Source organism: Amblyomma americanum, chromosome 1 (genome assembly GCF_052857255.1).
Source record: "Amblyomma americanum isolate KBUSLIRL-KWMA chromosome 1, ASM5285725v1, whole genome shotgun sequence".
Taxonomy (NCBI): Eukaryota; Metazoa; Arthropoda; class Arachnida; order Ixodida; family Ixodidae; genus Amblyomma; species Amblyomma americanum.
In genome coordinates, this window is record NC_135497.1 from 193,493,141 (window position 1) to 193,513,443 (window position 20,303).

The 20,303-nt window shown below is 44.2% G+C and overlaps 1 protein-coding gene across 3 annotated transcripts in view; it reads left to right on the top strand.

The window, feature by feature from the left end:
- Piezo (piezo type mechanosensitive ion channel component) overlaps window positions 1-20,303 on the top strand; it is a 162,069-nt gene that overhangs the window by 14,804 nt on the left and 126,962 nt on the right. For all 3 annotated transcript variants that reach the window (XM_077648158.1, XM_077648156.1, XM_077648157.1), the window contains exons 6-8: window positions 433-751; window positions 9,083-9,263; window positions 12,281-12,406. In XM_077648158.1, coding sequence (XP_077504284.1) covers window positions 433-751; window positions 9,083-9,263; window positions 12,281-12,406 — 626 coding nt within the window. The remainder of the gene's footprint in view (window positions 1-432; window positions 752-9,082; window positions 9,264-12,280; window positions 12,407-20,303) is intronic.

Sequence of the window (20,303 nt, forward strand, 5' to 3'; positions counted from 1 at the left end):
GTCACAAGGAGGTAGCACATAATTTAAATGTATGGTTATCTCTGCGAAGTTGTGGGACCTTGTTTGTAAAAAATGCAGGATGTGATAGCCCATAGCTATCCTTGCATTCCATGTTATGTTCTTTAACTTTCAAAATGGAGGGAAGTGCCTTTGCCTTTTCGTCTTATGTACAGTCTTTGCCAAAAGTGACCAGGCAATGGAGTTTGCTTTTCAGCCATATAGTGGAGCCCCTACGGCACCCGTAAGACCAAAAAGTCTCGATAGTGGAGGTCAAGTGTTTTTTTTTTCTGCTTACACAGGCTAAGAGCGTAAGGGATGCCACAAGTGCTTCACTACACTGCCTGGTTACTTTTGGCGAAGACGGTACATTCTTGCTTTGCACAACTCAACAGTGATCACAGTGTGTTTTCATTACACTTTATTTCTTTCCAGCCACGCCTGATGAAACTCCACGTAGTGGAGGCGGGGTGCGTCGGCGGCGACACACATTCCTCATGCTCCTGGGCGAATTTTTCGCGCTGCTTCTTATGGCAGCAGCAGGCATTCTGCATGCATCTCTCTCTTCGCTGGCCTACTTTGTGGCATTCCTGTGGTCAGCCACGTGGTTAGGCATGCACCGGCCTCTGGCCACAGGCTACCGGGCCATGCGCACACTGCTGCTGCTCTACAGTGCCATGCACTTTGTGGCCCTCTACTCATATCAGCTGGACTACATGCAGGAGGTGATTCCACCTGCCACCCTGCAAGCTAGGTTAGTTGTGCATCCTCGCTTGCTTTCGTTGTGGCTACATGTAAAAAACTGCATCGGCATGTGGAGAAAACTGATGCTTTTTGGTGTGTTATGTTTGGGGACCTTACTTGCTACGGTGCAGCCACTGTTTTGTTTGTGGCTACACTGCTGTGTTGTTAGTAGAGTGAATGATTGGGCAAGCTGATAACTTGTCATGAACAAATTGCAAGAAAAGCAGTAGGCACTGAGAGAAGGAACACAGGATTAGTTCTGACACATGCGTACATGCCTCATTCAGTGGCAAGACCTATGCAAACTTTTTTTTCTTGTGTCTCATGGTCCCTGTGTACAAATGTTTCCTGCAGTAAAGTTCCTAGTTGAGAGTCATTGCTAGTTTATGTTCTCTCTATTCTTGCTTTTTTGCACTGTTTGTTCATGATGTGTTGTTAGCGTGAAGGTGTTTGAAAGTTCTGCAGGGAACAAAGGAATGCTAACTGGACCATAGTGATTATGCTGTCATGAAGGCAAAAAGTAAGTGTGCCATAAAGTGCGTTGAACCTTTGCAGCAGAATGAGATAAAAGCACTGCAGGGAACAAACTAATGCTAACTGGACCATAATGATTATGCTGTCATGAAGGCAAAAAGTAAGTGTGCCATAAAGCGTGTTGAACCTTTGGAGCAGAATGAGATATCTTTTTCATGTTAGTCAGCCCTTCGACAAATTGAAAGATACCGTATGTGGAGAAAACCCAGATAGAAGATAGTGTCTTTGTCAATAAATGTACTGTTAGACGAGGAGTATCCTAGCTGCAAGGAATTAGCACTGTTGGTGAGCAAAGGCTGTGCACTGCCAACAGCCAAGTACCTAGCTCTGAGAACTGATCTGTTTGCAGCATACTGTAGAGCAGCCTCTTCGTTTTCACCTGCCCTTCTGAGCATGCTACGGGGCCCTTCCTCTAGTGGGGAAGCTGTGAGAGAGACAAGTGAGCTAATTTTATAAAGTGGGGAGAAACAGATGGTGCCTGGTACAAACTGGATGCAGCGGATATGGGTGCTCCATTCAGGAGGCAATGGGATGGTAATGCTGCTGATGTCATCAGCATTTAAGCTTGAGGACTTGGGGCAGTCATTGAAGACCGTCTTGACGATCATTGATGAAGAGGAGACATTGCTTCAGTGCCCTGAACTATGGCCATTAAAGGGTGGCTGCAAGGGCGGGTGTGCAGCATCAGGGCACTGAGAATATGTGTGCAGTGCTGAAGGCCAGTGTTTATATAGCCACGACGAGAATGTTGACATTGAGGAGCGGGAATGATGGCGCTCATGGCAGCTGATAGACAGCTGACATAGTCAGCTGCATTTGCACGTGGGGTTGGTGAGGTTAAAAAAAATTCTCCTAGGACATGAAGGTGGTGCCAGATGTAAGTTTTGTGGTGCAGAACAATGATTCACTTTGAAGGGAGATGCAGACACCAAGAAGAACTGAAGAAAGAAGTTCCATTCATGATGTGGGAGAATTTTATGTCGTCAGCAAAGTCTTTAGCTGCTGAATAAGACGCTGAATAATACTCTTGTATATCGAATAAGTGGTTGCTGTGACGCGCTTGGCCTCGAGGAGTTGAGGTAAGATGTTGAATGTGATTGATTCGAATTGACAACCATGGTCAGCCGTAATAGTTGGGGGCACACTTTAATGGCTAATTCAGAGTGAGGAGCCTATAAGCGACTGATTCTGTCATCATATCTGGGCAGTGAATCGCTTCAGGCCGCCTTGTGATCCTGTCAGTGCACGTTAACCCTTTGTGAAGCATGAAATTTTATTGTTTCACATGCATACAAATAGTAAAATATTATTCAGAATAACTTTAGTAGTTGAGTGACATTAATTTCAATTCATTCAAACCACTGGTTTTGAAGAAAAATGTGGTGCACATGTGTACTGCTGTCTTCATAGCAAGAATTCAAAAGTGGTACATATTCGTACCGCTATCCTTCTGACATATGAAAAAAAAAAATTGCATTAGAATTGAAAAGTTCAAAAATGTGACTGGTGCACTGGTGGAATCAAATAAAGCATTAGACACACAATAAAACTTGGCATCTAGCTTTGGCACAAGAAGTTAGTTCATGTGGATCTTCTTTTGCGTGGTCAAGCACCACCTTTTGAGTTTTGGTGTTGCGGATGAGTCAGGATGCAGGTCCATACTTTCATTCACAGGCTGATGGGCAGAAGGAGTATAGTGTCCTGCAAAATGCTCATCCAATTCATTTGCAAGTGAATGGACTTATCAAGCCTGTCATTGCCTTTCTAGCTTTGCGATGATGCACCGTCATCGTCATAGAGAGCACCACTGAAGGCTACCACACGTGTCCTCTTTTTTTTTTTTTTCGGAGGGTTTTTTAGCTCTTATGAATGCTTGCACTTCAGAGCAGCAGTGCTACAACAACGCGAACTGTTGCTGGCCTCACTTTCATCCGTAAGTGCCCAGTCTGAAACGAATTCATCACTTGTGCATTTGCAGTCATCTTCGCTCAGCTCTGGGTGGTCAGGTATATCATACAAGAGGTCCACAGGCTCTTCTTGTGTAAGGTACCAGCTTGAAAAGTACACATTTTCTCTATTATGCTCAAAAACCTCCACATCTATTTGCAAGCACAGCACTGCTGAGACTGATACCGCAAGCAAGCCACTTAGGGAGGGTACTATGAGGCCAAACCTAACCCACTAGCAGTTTTATCAAAAACATTACACCCTCAAAGCCCAAATAAATTTGTCTATAATTGGAATTGAATCACTAAGGACTGTTTTAGAAATGAGTAAATTTGGACATTTACCAGGCATTGGGAATTATCATGTCCCAGCATTTTTTTTTTTTTAATGCCAAATTGTGCAGATTCAAAATCTATACTCCATTTCATAAGTTCCTTGCAGCGCTTTGGAAAGTAGAGGCCTCCTCAGCCAATCAGGAGAGCGCGTTAAATGCATTCCTCTGTGACTCGTCTGCTCATGGCCTACACAGATATGGTTAGAAAAGAGGCTAAATCGACGTTCTACGTACCATAAACGTATGCACCCTTACATGTGCTAAACACAAGAATTCTGTGAGTCCATTTGTCACATTTGTATTTTTAGTTCAGCTTTTGAAAACGGAGATGCAAAGATAAGCTCAGACCAGTGACGCCATCTGGTTGTTAGAACAGGAACTATTTTTTTCAACTGACCGACACTCCTCTTATGACTAGATGTGACAGAATCGTCGCTCTAAATAAAAAATAAAGGGAATTTATTGCTCTTATGTTTTGTTATAGATGAGATGAGACAAACTGAAAGCCCAGTGGCCTATTTACAGCAAGTGAATGTGCTGAAAACGGCAGTAACAACGACGAAATCAGCCCGAGATGAGGGGTCCAGCTTCGAAGGGCGACGCCAATTTGGAAGCAATGTTTGAACGTACTCACGAGTCGCTCACGCTAAACTCTGGAAATTGCGTACGTAACACGAGCATATGTTAAGACTAGATATGAAATAGCGTTTCATGCATGCACACTTTAAAGCACACATCCCATATCCCCATATGCCTATTTTATACTGGCACTACATTCTGCAGCGTCGGAATGTTACCTGTGCACTCGTCACAGCCTTGGTAGTGCTGCAAGGAACTACTAAGATGGAGTATACACATGACCTTGCAAAAACACAGTATACCATCGACACCTGTTAGCGAAAAATAAAAACATGTCTTATTGTTTAAGAACACTATAGATGGTGGAACACAAAAATGTGGTACATGGGTGCACCATTGCTTCCTTATGGGGCAAGGAAGTGGTACATGTGTACTACTGTCCTACAAAGGGTTAACAGGTACCGATGGTCCCCAGCAGTGGTGAATGGATCGAAAGGGTTGATATGTAGGTGGCTGAAGGTGTGGGAGAGTGTCCAATGATGTAATATGCCAAGCGGAGTCATGGTGTTGTAGTATACTTGACTTATTGACATTTCAGGCACATGTGTGACCAGTAGCGAACATTGATGTTGGTGCCAGGCCAAAGATTACAGGAAATTGCTAGTTGCTGGGTTGCATGAATTCCAGGGCAGGCTAAACAAAGGAGAGCATCAAAGAAGCTCCAGTGGTATAGTTTATGTGCATATAATTGAGGGTGACTGCATTGTATATCAAGGAATGTTGCAGCCATGAAGTAAGACATTTTCTTGTGCAACTGAGTTGTCATTGCTGCAAAGCCACTATAGCCCATGGTGTTATGTTAGGTAGCAGCCATTGCAGTGAATTGGAGAAAACCTAGCGCCAAAACCATGCAAAGCACAAGGACGAACAACGACGAGACACAAGCGCTATTGTGTTCGCGTTGTTCGTCCTTGTGGTTTGCATGGTTTTGGCGCTAGGTTTTCTCTAATTCAAGTATGCACCAACTGGTCCAAAAAGAGGTGTTAATGCATTGCAGTGAAGTTGACTGTGAACTGTATGAGGTCAGTCATGTTGATTTCTGCATGAGAAAATGTGTCGGCAGCTGTGTTCTTGTTACTGACATGGAGCACAGCGCCGGTAGATTTAGAAGTATAGGTTAGCTGTCCGATTTCTCAGGGAGTATAGGAAGCGCTGCTTTATGTGAAAGCATTAATCAGGGGATGGATGGTTGTAAAGCTGGGCTAGTCTGTAACAGTTCATGTGGATGGAACAGTGCTAAAATGATGAATGACAAAGGAAGAAGACACAGAAGAGTGCTGACTTGCAGCTAAAAAGGTACATTTGTACTCAAGGGTTATGTCATGTGATTTTGCAGAGCCTAACACATATGTGCAAAGCCTTTCCAAGGGGTATTTCTTAAACTATCTCATCAGCCACTCAGTGAATTTCTGTCAGATCAGGCCCTCTCCCCCTTTTATTTTTCATTCCCTAGTCAGAATAAAAAAATTATCAAGAAACGACATCTTGGTATCAACCAGGAATAAAGCCAGCTGGCTGATGCTTTGTGGTTGTCTTTTTCGGATGAAATACTGCTCTATTACTTGTTGTTTTTCTCGATGACAAAACAAAATGTTTGTGTGGGTGGCCAAAAGCTTACACTTTTTTTTTTCTCTTTCTCACTGTTACGGCAATTATCTTTCATCGTGAGAGAGAGGAAAAGAAAAAGTGCAAGCTATCGACTACCCACACAGACATTTTGTTTCGTCATAGAGATCAAACAATGAGAGAACTATTAGAACCATATTTCAACCGAAAAAGACAACCACAAATCATCAGCCAGCCAGCTTTAGTACTGGTTGATAATGATGTTTCTTGCTAATTTTTTATTTTGAATTTTGACTAGGGAATGAAAAAAGGTTAAGGGAGAGGGCGTGATTTGATGGAGGTTCACTGTGTGGCTGATGAGGTTGCTTAACACCCCGTGAAAGTGATTTGTGCATGTGCATTAGTCTCTATAAGGTCACTTGACATGACTCTTGTGCATAATTTTTTTTATATAAAAAATTTGTTGTAAGTCAGCGCTCTCCTGTGTGTGTTCTTCCTTTGTCATTCATTGTTTTAGCACTGTTCCATCCACAATGAACATTAGTCAGGGGCTTGTACGTTAGTGGGATCCGGACACCATCCTCTTATCTGGTCCTTTTCCAGAAGTAAATTTGTGTGTGCTACATGGATAGGAAGAAATAGGTTTGGGTAAAAGTATTGAGGGCAGTTGTTTTTGTTCATAGGTGTTTCAAGTAAATGAAAGGCTACCTGTCTTACAGCTGGCATATACTTAAGCATTGCTGTTTTGTTTATTCAGTTGTATGTGGTTTGAAAGCACAATTAGGTACCTTTTTTTTCAAAATGGGCTGATTTCAAAATAAACATGACTTAATGTATTTCAGTATAAATACGACTTAACATACTTTTTTTTTGTCTGTGTATTTGAGTCATATTGGTTAAAGGGAAACTGCATATGTTTTAGAAATCAGCGAGCTTAAAGGCGTTGAATGTGTCAAACTTTAACATAAAGCATGTGAAGTCCTTTTGGGCTAGCATTTGAAATGGTTTTGTAATTGCCAATTAAAATCGTGATGACATTCAAGCTTCTCTGCAGCACACAGCGCCAAGTAGGGGGCGCATGATGACGTCATTGAAGGTACTGATACATCTCCAACACATAAATGCTTGCTTTGAAGGAAAAAAACCAACGCCACTAAAGACAAAGCCCGCCGAGAGTTTTTTGGCATCATCAAAAGAGGCACGGCAGGGTTTGGTTGACGGCAGTGGTAATTTGAAGTTTGAAGTTTATTCATTCATTGCTAACAGATAACAAACGCGCAATAGAGTAGGAGCTAAAGGCGTAGCCTGACGGGCTCCTGCCCTATCGAGCAGTAACAGCCGACAAGGTGCAATTTAAAACAAAACTTGAAAGCATATACCATACATCTTGTACAGACAGCAAACGTGAACAGAAAATAATACTAAAAAACACTAGCAAGCATATAAAATACATCAAATATACGTAGCATACGTTTAAACAGAAAGTTAAATTATTGTATTTAAATCTTACCTTCCGCGACGTCACACAGAACTTGCCTGTACTTCTTCGGTGATTTGAGGAGAAGCCTAAAATTTAATCATCAATTACATAACTATTTTAAATGCTAGTGCAAAAACACTTAACATGCTTTACCTACAGCCTATATAAATTTGAATTCTTGAATATCACTGGATTCTCAAAAGGTGGTGCAGTTGCCCTTTAAGTGCTTTAAGGCGGTGCTATTGCCATTAGTAGAATGTGGAATGTTTCCATGCGGATTAGGTCTTGTAATTCAGAAATGTTATGCAGAACAGTTTTTTTTTTTTAGAAAATTCATGGTGCAGGCTGTCTGCTGTCTGCAATAACGAATCATGAAGAAAAAATATTCAGAAGTAACACTTATTGATTAAGGTCTGCTCATAGCCAAGTGAAGTGGGAATTTGACAATATTTTAGGAGCTCCAAATGCAAAAAGCTGGTCACCATTACCTTAAACCATGCAGTGCAGTTTGAAGCCCCCATCGGTGCAGGAGACATGGCGTGTTGACATCTCTCCTACTACGACTGGTCATATTCCACGAACCACAACTACATATCTGTACTCATTCGCCCAACAGCGACTTAGAAAGCTTCCTTCAGGGAATTTCATTCATTCAATATCACGAATAGAAGGGCGCTCGACCAGGCACCTTTGCAATTTAAACCATGAAGCCAGCAAAAAAAAAAAGGCTGTTAATGAGTCACTTGCACTTTCACACTGACTGGCTGGAACTCGCGGTACACGAGTGGTATGATTAGAGACTCTCTTTCCACCTTACTATCTGTCTTTGTCTGGTGTCCTGCTCTCAGAACTCAGGAAAGGAAACATCTGGTCGGGATAGGTGAGGATTTCTACACGAGGCCTAATACACACTGGCCCCAATGAGCTCTGTGCATTTTTCTTTTGTCCATTGTAGAGGCAGCTAGTTTCCATATTAATGAGTTGTAACTACATTGAGAAAGTTTGGTCCCCAGAAAAATTGTCCATTATTTGAGTCGTCCATATTAATGACGGTCATAACAACAGGGCACACCTGTACTTTAGGAGGGACACGGCTTTGAAATCTCCAAAAATGGCCAAAAATTGTTTTTTGGGTAATTGTTTTATCTGCTCATATGCCCCATTTTTTTTTTATGCTGTCCTGAAGTGTTAGTGCTGAAATCGACTGGGAAGTACTCTTACAAATTTTTTGCATGAACTGTGGTGGCTATGCGCTGTGAGGAAATGCTCGAACAATGGGCATTTTCCTCCATTATGGTTTTCTGCTGAGATAACTTGTGAAGCAGATTTGTTCACAACTGTTTTTTCTGTTTTGACCAGGTTTGTTTTGTTGCACTTCTAGGGTCATAGTGTAGGTCAAGACAATGTTTTCCAAAACTGTGAATTTTAAATTTTTCGAACCAAATTTTCTTTACTCTAGATACGTCAACAGATACTGCATTGCAAAAATTCTAAACCGAAGTTTGTGCTTTGTGAAAAAAAAAAAAACATTTAAGAATGTCCTGACCAGTAATATGCCAGTGAATGTTGAACCAGCCTTATGCGACATTTTCTTAACTCTGCGGCCTTTTCACAAGATTCAGAGGAAAAATATTTATTAGAATACAATTTTTGGATATATATGTAACAGTGGAATTTTGTTATAGTAGTCCTAAAATTATTTCTAATATGCTCACAAAATTTCATGTATAGACATCAAGAAATAAAGTTCTGTTGAAAGCTGCATCCCACCCCCATAAGCAATGCTTGGCAAGATTGTGTAAGGCTGAAGGCACTTTTCTTTTTTTTGCATTGCATTGCAGACTCCTGGGGCTTACTTCTTTGCGTATTCCTGCCTGCAATTCGACACAGCCAGCAGATGTTGACATAAGGGTTCTGCAGTTTCGGTCACTACACTGGACACTCTACGTCAGCCCCCTCGTGGTGCTCTGTTTTTATTTTACGGTTGCTACCGTAACTCGACTACAACTCTTGCAGTCGTTGGTAAGTGATGCCCCAAGTAATCACTGGCTTGATTTTGCATTTCTACTTTTTCTGGTTCTACATGCTTACGCTGTCAAGTTGTTTAGAGTGATGCTCTTTTTTTTTTCCTTTTTATGGCATGGTTACTATTCCATTCAGTGTGAAGTGGACTGAGGACTTTTCAAAAGAAGTGTACTTTCACCCTTTAGTTGACCTGCACATGAAACCACAACTTTTAATAGCCATTGGCAGTTGTGTGTATGAATGCTTTGTCATGGCAATGAAGAAATGGCTTTATTCATTAGAGGACTTTGCACGATGGATGGATGGTAGAATGTCTCGCATGCAGAGATGATGATTTGAGTTTAATGATGCTAAGGCAGACTTGACCAAAGACTGCAAAAGTGTCATTGCTAAACGTGCAGAGATATTGAAGGCTCTTATTAGACAACAATAGTTAAGTTGAGCTAATGTTATGGAAACGGCTGCCACGTTCACAGGTAGTGTGGTCCTTTATGCAACACTCGTTTTTTTAACTGACTTCACTGACAGTTTTAATTTAGCATTTTGTAATCTAAGGTGCCTTCCTCTGTGTTAAAATAGAAGCATTTAACAATTTGTTCTTGCTTTCTTTAAAGATTCTTGAACAAATTTTTGTCAAAGTCTTAAAAAATGCTACAAAGGTGATAACGTGCAATATTTACTGTATATTGCCGCCTCTACGTAGATCCCCCCAATCTCGCACCCCTCGCTGGCCAAAAAAAAAAAGTTTACTTCAAGTGTAAGACGCATACCCCCTCTCATCCCGCTGCATGTTATTTAGCTCCCCGCGGGATGGCATGACGGCACGTGTGCAGCTCAAAGCAACAAACACGCAATGATCAATCACAAAGCCAGCAGTGGGAGACAAAAAAGAGAGCGGGCAATAAAGCAGGGCCCTCACGTGCGGCCCGACTGACTAGTGGCAAACTGAAATGCAAACTGTTCGGTAATTTTGGATTCAGGTGCACGCGCAACTGTTCGTCCGGGAAAGCGACCGCCAGTGTCAGTGAGCCAAGCATATGGCGCACAAATCGTGCCCTCACCACTCGCGCCTTTCACAAGCGCACACAGCGACACAGCCGTGCCTATCTTCCCAAGCTTGCCTTCCGCGCATCTGTGTACACGCTGGTGGCCTGGTGCAGCAGAGTGTGCAAAATATGCGAGTTAGAATTAAAAAAAAAAGTGCGGTTAAAAAGTTGGGAGTGCACAAATTATGCTCAGGTGCAAATTATGCGAGTAAATATGGTGCTTGCATTTGTCACAGCAATCAACATGTTCTATTTTTGCTGCTTTGTGGGCCTAGTTTCTGCCAAGTTGAGTGGGCTGTGGCACATCATGTGGTCAGTATGTAACTGTGCACTCTGTCTCTCTTCCTGCAACTCCTTGCTCACCATTTTTCGAGCTTGCACCTTCACAGGTGCTGCTCTCCCAGCAGTCCTTTCCCCACAGGCTGCACGCTATTGGGAAAGTTGGCCATCTCACTTCTTTGACATCTGCTAGCCCCAAGAGACAATAACAGCATTGCCGGCACTAGTGCTCAGTATCGCCTTCATTCAAGGAATATAAACAGCAAATTTTTGCTTGCGTGTTTTCTTCTTTCAAATGACATATTAGACATTAGTATGCACGGATAACCTACAATATTTCCCTATGACCACTAAGTAATTTATAACGGAATTCCTCCTTGATGTTATTTGTGTCTCTATTTCAACAACCAAATGATGGCTGTGACATGTAAGGTGTGCTTGGGTCATGTGAGACATGAAAAAAACTGCAGTATAATAGCTGATACATCGTTTTAATTCACTACAACGCCTAAGCCATCCTGCTTCAAGAGCTGGAATGATAACAATTGATGTATCAGCACTTTTTTTGCAGTGTTTCTTTTCATGCCTCGTATGGCCTAAACACACCTTGTTTGTCACAGCCATTGTTCGGTTGATGAAATCGAAACTACATGAAAGAAGAAATTCAATTACAAATTATTTAATGGTTGTAGGTGAATACCATGTTGTGATCCATATATTCTAATGCCTTATGTATCATTAAAAGGGAAATAAACATGCAACTAAAATTAGGTGTCTGTAGTCCTTTCAGAGGTGCATTCAGGGAAGAGCAGCGCTGGCAAACAATGGATGAAGATAAAGGGGACATACAACTGTGCTGCGGACATAACTGCAGATACGCAGCGCAGTTGTGCATCCTGCTTGTCCTCATACATTGTCTGCTAGCGCTGGAAGACAACAGACGAGGATAAAGGGGGCACACAACTGTGCTGCTAACAAAACTGTGGACGCAAATGTGGACACACATAGCAGTTGTGTGTCCTGCTTGTCCTCGTTCGTTGTCTGCCAGCGCTGTTCTTCTGAGAATGACTCTTAACCAACTCGCTCAGCAATATACCATGCATTCAGGATTGTGAGTTCAGATTTATGGAATAATGGAGTGAGTTGTCAGGGTAGAGCACAGATGAGATCTGCCGGATGTAATTTTGATAAGACAGGCTGCTTAGAGTTGAATTATGAATAGCTCCATAGTATCATAAAAGGCTAGAAGTTATGCCCAGAATTGTGCTGCCTGCTTCTTAGTCAGTATTGCAATAAAAACATGCAGAAATGTGACTGAGGTGTTTAGTCAGTTGGGTAAAAGAGGAACTGTAACCTAACATACTGGGTTGTCAGATATACCTCTGACTGCTTATCTCTTTTGCATGTGTGGTACACGTACCTAAAAAGTACAAATGTAAAATGAAAACTAGAGAATATTTGGATGGGTATTAGGCATTAGCCTTTTGCAATTTAAAAGTGTGCTTTTCTGTGAGCCAACCAATTCTTTTTGACATGCTTAGGCATACTGCCAAATATAATTGACAGCTTAGTTGGTTCTCTTTATGGGTACGTCTAGGTGTCGTAGGTGATCTGCTGTTTCATTTTAACTGTGTCGGCACCTCTGTACCAAGTGTGTGCAGCTAATATCTTTTTCATTTGCACTTATAGCCTTACGAGTCTCCCGGCATGGTGGCAGCAGGCGGCGTCGGAGGCCATATTCCTCGCCAGGATTCAAAGCGCAGTTCTCAGCGATCAGCAGTGTCCTTCTCTCGGAGACACAGAAGAGAAAGCGGGGTAACTTTGGCCATGGTGCTCTGGTTATTTTCAGCAATTTTTGTTGGCAGATATACGTGTTACAATGGAAGGTACAACTTGAGTGTCCGAACATAAACATAGGTACTGGGACTAAGACATAGGTGGATAGCACATGAACTGGTGACGGTTCATTAGCGTTTTTTAACATCAAGCCTTTCCTTGCATGTGTAATTCCATCCTGTCAGTGGTACAGTATCTGATCTTTCGGTTTTGCCTGTCAGCTCATCGCAGAGCTTTTTAAATGGAAACTTTGGCTCAAAAGCATCATGGAATGCAACTCAAACGGTAATTGACACCCAGGAGGAAGGGTAAATGATTGCATGCTGTTAATTCCTTGTTAAAAAAAAAAAGAAAAATCCAAGCAAATGGTTTCGATTTGCTGTCGTACACATTACAATAAGCAGTGCTAGTTCATTGTGTCACAGAACCAGGGGGTGTTTTTAATTGTGGTCCCATTGTCATGAAATTTCTCCTGTTTGCCACTATGTGGTGTTGCTTAACTAGAAGATCAGGGACTGTACCATTGATAGTACAGAATTGCGCTTCCTTGCTTACCCTCCCACACCTTTGTGAAACTGCTGAACTACTTGTTCATGCACTGGGCTCCCTAGTTATGCTTTGAGGCATCCAAGGTGACAGTGACTTGTACTAAAATGGTTGAGCGAACTTTTCATTGCAACAAGGAGAGGATGGAAAATGATTGGGAGCATGCATTGAGAATTAAAAAAAAAACTGTTTTGAGAAAAGGAAAGGCGCAGTAACTGTCTTGCTCCTCAATGGACACCTCAACCTTGCCATGAGAAGAGGAGTGAAAGAGGGCAAAGAATAAGTACAACAATGGTAAAAGGGGAGGGGAGCGGGTTGTTAGGGGGGGGTTGACTTACTTGTGTTTCATGTTAGAGAGAGGGCAGATAGATGGGTTTCTTGACAATACACAGTGAACAAGAGAGGCAGAGCTTAAGGGTGCTTAGCTGGCGTTTCGTCAAGAGAATTGTCTTCAACTGGATGAAGGCAAGTCCCCTTGTCGAAACTTTGGCTAAGCACCGTGAGGCTCCCCCTCCCTTGTTCACTTTGTGTTTCTTGTATTTAGTTGTAAACTTGTGCAAGCACATCGTCGTACACATGTATTTTAAGTTAAAAAGTAAAGCCTAGCTAGTCTGCAGGTTGTCTACTTATGTTCATTTTAATCCCTGTGTGTTGGGTTTATAAAACTGAAGTAGGTAGTTCCATAACAATGCAGCCTTTGTCAAAAGCTGAGAGCCCACAGTGTTTGTAGCTTTATCAAGCTTGCTCCCACATAGCTACACTGTAGAGTCACCAGTACTTCCTGGTCGCAAAATATTTGAGGTAGACAGCATGTTTTCCTTCTGTGTCTTTGATAAAGTGACATGGAAGCAGGTCTGGCCAAATTGACTAGTACATATTATCGTTGGTGAAATGCAGCCAAGAAACATGAAATCCTAGGAGGCCGAAGTTTGTCCACTGACCTCTGCTACGGCATGCATCTTAGGCACTCTCTTGGGTCTTGCACATATAAATCGATCAGTTATTATAATAGCAGGTGTCGTGCATCTTGCCTGTGTTCACTTCCTGCTCCAGCTTGAAAAGTATGCTGATGAATAAGACTGGACCCTGCTATTGATGTGTTGCATGAGCTAAAGGTTCACATGTGGAACCATGAGCTGTCAAATATAGGGGCAGCAACCTTCGTCAAGCTGCTAATCAGCAGCTTTTTGTTGCTTGCTCTCGCATTTTTGTACTCTTGTGAAAAATGCAAAATAAATTGAATTGAATTGATATCCTAAACTTACAGGCTTGATTTCGCCACATGGTTTTTGCTTTTGATATACATGTATGTTTAGTTTGGCAGCATCTTAAAAAGAAACTTTGTATGTGTGTGTGCATGTGCGTACGCACACATGCGTGCATATGTACGTGCATGTGTGAATACATACATGTGTATGCATTAAACTCAACTCAACGCATGTGTGTGCAAGTATGGAGTGCAACATTGAATGCAGGCATAGAATAGTGCACAGCAACTTCAGAATTCTCCTCATTTTCTGATGTTTCGTGTCTAACTGTTACAGTTTTTTTGTGTGAATAACTTCTATAATTTGCTAATTCAAGTTCTTTAAAACTATGAGTCTGAATAAAAAAACCTGGTTCATGCTGGTGTTAGCATCAAACTGACTGCCAGGCAGTTTGAGCATTAAGCAAGGACTGCATCCTTGTCATTTGGCTTGTGAAACAGAAAAAAATTACACGAGTTGTAGTGCTAATTTTGACTCAATGCTTCCAGAAGCATAATACACAAAAATATGGTTAACAAGGCACACGAACAGCTGTGCCACTTTGATTAGTACTATATATTTTTGTTTGTCTTGTGTATTTTCAAGATCTCTAGTCTCTGACAAGGTAGCCGAAATGTCGCCATGTTAACTGAATACCGTAATTTCCTGCGAGTCCTTGAGGTGGCATTAGTGAAAATATAATACTCTCTGCAGGATGTACAAAAAAACGAGAAAAATTTTACTGACCTTTGTACTCTAAAAGCTTTTAGTTCATTTTGTCTGGTTGACATTTTATTTTTACTGTTGCCTTGCATCGTCAGGACCAAGTGGTTTTTCATTAAACCTTGGACTTCATGTCTTTGGGCTCTCTTCGCTGCGCATCTTACAAGGCCTAGTGAATGAAGTAATTGATGATCGAGGCTCTTGCAGCTCTGTTTCACCACATAGCTGGCTTTAGGGCTTCATGTGGTCTCTCAAGTTTGACATGAGCGCTTAAATGTTCATGGCCGCTTTGTTCACATCTCTTCTTTCATCACTTTCCGTCATGATGGCTTAGGAACGGTTTGGAATTGAAATCTGCGTAATTTTTTTTTTTTTTTAGTTACAACATGATGGTACCATGTGTAGCACTCAAATTACACATATTATGCCTTTCTGCAATCTTCCTTTCCTCTTGTTGTTTTGTAATTGTATTGAAGAACCGTTGCTCAATATTTGTTAATACTGCAGCCACCTAAAGAGCTACTATCTTGCATAGAACATTTTCACTGGTTGTGTATATGTGGTACTTTTTATTATCCTTTGATAATAAATAGTTTTGATGATTTTGATTAGCTTTTCTCAATAGTGCGGAGCCTTCTGCAGCCCCTTATAGATATTTTCTGCAGTAACATGAAGTGCGATTGAGTTAAGCTGCATTTGGTAATTAAAGGAGCATTTCTTTGGCTGCTATTGAGTACTTTGATACAGGACAGTTTACAGTACACTGTATAGTGGATACATGCGCACACAAAAAAAATGCAGAAAAAATTTAAAGCACTGATACGTTTTGCACACTGTGGTGACTATACGTTAAAGGCTGCAAATTGCTTTTTGTAACATCAAGTTTTCTGAAGGGTTAGATATCATAGTTAGGACAACACCGATGCAAATAAGTAAATCATAATTCTTGTTGAAGGTACCGGTTAGTGTTGAGCTGACCTAGCATGTAAATCAATGCCTCAGGAACATTGCTTAATGGCTATACAAAGACTGCTGTTGTAGGATATTCGCATTAAAAAAAAATTTCTTCGTTGCACTTAGCTCAGATTAAGGACACAGCTTGTTCTTTGCGAGGGCTGATACAATATGAGCAAACCCTCAATAATTTGAACTTTGCTAATTCGAAATTCGAGATAATTCAAAGAACTTCTGCGGTCTCGTAATTTCAAATGTAAATTTTACCAGACATTTTAGACTGGCGGCCTGCACCAACCCAGTTAATTCGAAGATATGAGGGAATCCCCAGTCCTGATTTCGCTACAAACCCAATGAAGAGATTACCCTTCATAGCTGCGAGGCGGTGCTGCATAGTAATGCCAATACTTGATATGCGAAGCGCCCAGCTCCATTGCTCACAGAATAAATCCAGTCTATGGTATTGCCACCTAGTGTTGCCAGGTGGCGCAAGCTGTCCGCGAAAGAGCGGAGCGGGCAATCCAGTCCCGCGTCCAGCTACCGAACGAAAGCGTACAAATGTACGTCGAGGACATGACGCGGCTCTTCAGGAGAGCTGATCCTGCCATGCCTGAAGAGAAGAAACTTCGGCACTTAATGAGAGGCGTCAAAGAGCAGCTGTTCGCAGGCCTCGTGCGCAGCCCACCATCTACAGTTGCTGCATTTCTTTCGGAAGCCACAACGATGGAGAAGGTCCTGCAACAGCGTTGCGCCAGTTACGACCGGCCCGTGCATGCTGCTGCAGTCACATCATCGTTTGCCACCATCGGACAGCATCCTGATGATTTGCGGGAACTTATTCGCACAATCGTGCGTGAGGAGCTTCACAAATTTTGTAGCCCGTCGCAGCCTGCGCTCGGTTCCATCTCCGCTCTTGTACGAGAGGAGGTGCAACAGGCGTTCCGGGGCCCTGTTCCTGTGGTCGACGTACCACCTCTGCCTGGGGACTACCACCGTCCGACGTACGCCGAAGTTGCAAGGCGTCCGGCTCCCGCTTCGCCGCCACCAATTCACGCCACGCCTCAAGCCCCGCGGCCCTCTGTGCAACCGGTGCAGTACTTCAAGGATCGTCGAGCACCTCTCCGAAAGGCCGACGTTTGGCGTACACCTAACCGACGACCGCTCTGTTTTCACTGCGGAGAGCCAGGTCATCTTTATCGAAATTGTTATCACCGACGCATCGGCATCCAAGGCTTCCGCACCGACTCACCGAGACCCCGTCAAGGTGAACGACCCCCTGAAATTGAAGAATTCCTTGCGGACCAGCGCAATCCATCCCGAGTGCAGCGGCAGTCGCGCTCACCCTCACCGAGGCGCTCTTCCCCGACACCTCCCGGCTTCTCGCGAGCGGCACCGGGCCGATCGCCAAGTCCTCGTCGGGAAAACTGAAACCCGCGACCTTCGGGGGCGAGGTCGCTGGGGGGCGCTGTGCTGAAGACCTCCCGTCGTCGCCGCTACAATCCGACAAAAACCCGCCGACGCCATCACCAGAGTTAAAAAACCGCGTTTCTTTAGAAATACCCGTTCTTATCGATGGTCGCAGAGTAAGCGCATTAGTTGATACCGGGGCCGATTATTCGATCTTAAGTGGACAACTGGCGACCATTCTGAAAAAAGTGATTACCCCTTGGCCTGGCGCGCACCTTCGAACTGCCGGCGGTCATCTGGTTACGCCCAAGGGTATGTGCACTGCTCGCGTTCAGATCAGCAAGTCCACGTTCGTCGTCAGCTGCATCGTCCTGGGCGAGTGTTCTCGGGACCTAATCCTCGGCATCGACTTTCTGCGGGAGTATGGAGCAATTATCGATCTGCGCAACCGAATCGTCATGTTTTCCACAGAGCAAGCCGCCGAACTCGACAACTCCTGCCAACGCAGTGCCGCACTTCGCGTTTTCGCCGACAGCGTCACACTTCCGCCCCGTAGCAGTGTTTTGATTGAAGTCGCCTGTGCTGAGTTGCACGACGCTGAAGCAGTCGCCGAGGCTAATCATTCGCTCCTCCTGACTCAAGGCATCTGCGCCGCTCGAAGCTTACTAACAATTCGCGCTGGCCGGTCTGCGATCCTTGTTACAAATTTTTCTCCAGAGCACCGGCACCTTTTCTCTGGAACTGCGATCGCTACCGCTGAAGCGGTTGTGGATGTTCCGGTCTGCTTTGCGTTCGCGGCAGCGGCCCCTGACGACCAATCATCGCGCGCCACTGACAACCAATCTGTTCCGAATGTCGACATCAACTGCAACCTCCCCGAAGGAAAGCGCCTGGCCTTAGAGCACTTGCTATTGGAGTATAAACAGTGTTTCGCTTCTTCGTCGAAAGTTCGTCAAACGCCCCTAACGCAACACCGGATCATTACGTATGACGACGCTCGCCCTATCCGCCAGCAGCCTTATCGTGTTTCCGCCAAAGAACGGGAAGTAATCCAAAAGCAAGTTCAGGAGATGATTGACGACGGTGTAGTTCAACCTTCCCAAAGCCCGTGGTCTTCGCCTGTTGTCCTTGTTAAAAAGAAGGATGGAACACTTCGATTCTGCGTGGACTACCGTAAATTAAACAATGTGACTAAAAAGGACGTCTACCCGTTGCCCCGCATTGATGACTCCCTGGACAGATTACGGCGTGCTAAGTACTTTTCATCCATTGACCTGAAGAGCGGTTATTGGCAAATTGAAGTGGACGAACGGGACCGCGAAAAAACTGCCTTCGTTACACCAGATGGCCGCTATGAATTCAAAGTGCTGCCTTTTGGCTTGTGCTCTGCGCCAGCGACGTTTCAACGGATGATGGACACTGTCCTCACCGGCCTCAAGTGGCAAAGTTGTCTTGTATACCTGGACGACGTTGTCGTTTTTTCAGAAACTTTTGAACAGCATCTCGTGCGCCTGCGAACTGTCCTCAGAGCCCTCCATTCCGCTGACCTTACGCTGAAGCCCCAGAAGTGCCACTTCGGTTACACAGAGCTCAGGTTCCTCGGTCACGTTGTGAGCGCCGACGGAGTTCGACCCGACCCCGACAAGACAGCCGCCGTCGCCAATTTTCCTACTCCTACTGACAAGAAAGCTGTCCAGCGTTTTCTGGGTCTCTGTGCATATTACCGACGGTTTATTGCGGACTTCGCAAAGATTGCAGAGCCGTTGACGCGCCTCACCAGGAGCAACACCTCCTTCGTTTGGACAATAGACCAAGAGACGGCTTTCTCTTCGCTCCGCCAACGCCTTCAGACATCTCCCGTTCTTGCACACTTCGACGAAGAGGCCGACACCGAGATCCACACCGACGCCAGCAATATCGGTCTTGGAGCTGTCCTTGTCCAACACCAAGAGGGCATTGAGAGAGTTATAGCCTATGCTAGCCGTACTCTCTCCCGCGCCGAACGCAATTACTCTACGTCAGAGAAGGAATGCCTTGCTGTCGTATGGGCCACCATGAAATTTCGCCCTTACCTTTACGGCCGCGCATTCAAAGTCGTAACCGACCACCACTGCCTATGCTGGCTGGCTAATTTGCGAGACCCGTCTGGACGATTGGCCCGCTGGAGTTTACGGCTCTAAGAATTCGACATTACCATCGTATATAAGTCGGGCCGTAAACACGAAGACGCCGACACGCTGTCGCGTGCACCACTCGACTCTTCCAGTCCCGAAATCGACGACGACAGCGGTTTCCTCGGTATACTTAATGCATCGGACATAATAGCCCGGCAGTGGGCTGACACGGACCTCCGACCGCTGATTGACAACCTTGAAGGTCACGCCATGCCTCTACCACGACACTTCGCTCGACGTCTCGGCTCTTTCTGTTTGCGCGAAGGTATCTTATACAAGAAGAACTCGAGAGGCCAAGAAAGAGCTTACCTTCTGGTACTTCCGGCCGATCTTCGCGCCGACATTTTATTGGCATGCCACGACGAGCCCACTTCAGGCCATCTGGGTTTTTCCCGGACGCTCGCCAGGATACGCAACATGTACTACTGGCCCGGACTCTCGGACGATGTCCAAAGGTACGTAAAAAGCTGCCGTGAATGCCAGCGCCGGAAGACGCCACCGCTTAAGCCGGCAGGTTTTCTCAAGCCCGTTACTACACCCCGCTCTCCGTTCGATCAAATAGGAATGGACCTTCTCGGTCCTTTTCCGTTGTCACTCTCAGGAAACAAGTGGATTATAGTCGCTACTGACTATTTGACTCGCTACGCCGAGACCAAGGCGATACCCTGTGCCACAGCTTCAGAGGTCGCCGACTTTTTCATGCAAAACATCGTCTTGCGGCACGGAGCCCCTTCGTGCGTTATTACCGACAGAGGCACAGCGTTTACAGCGCAGCTAATCGACCATATATTTACGTTGAGCTGCACTAGCCATCGCAAGACCACA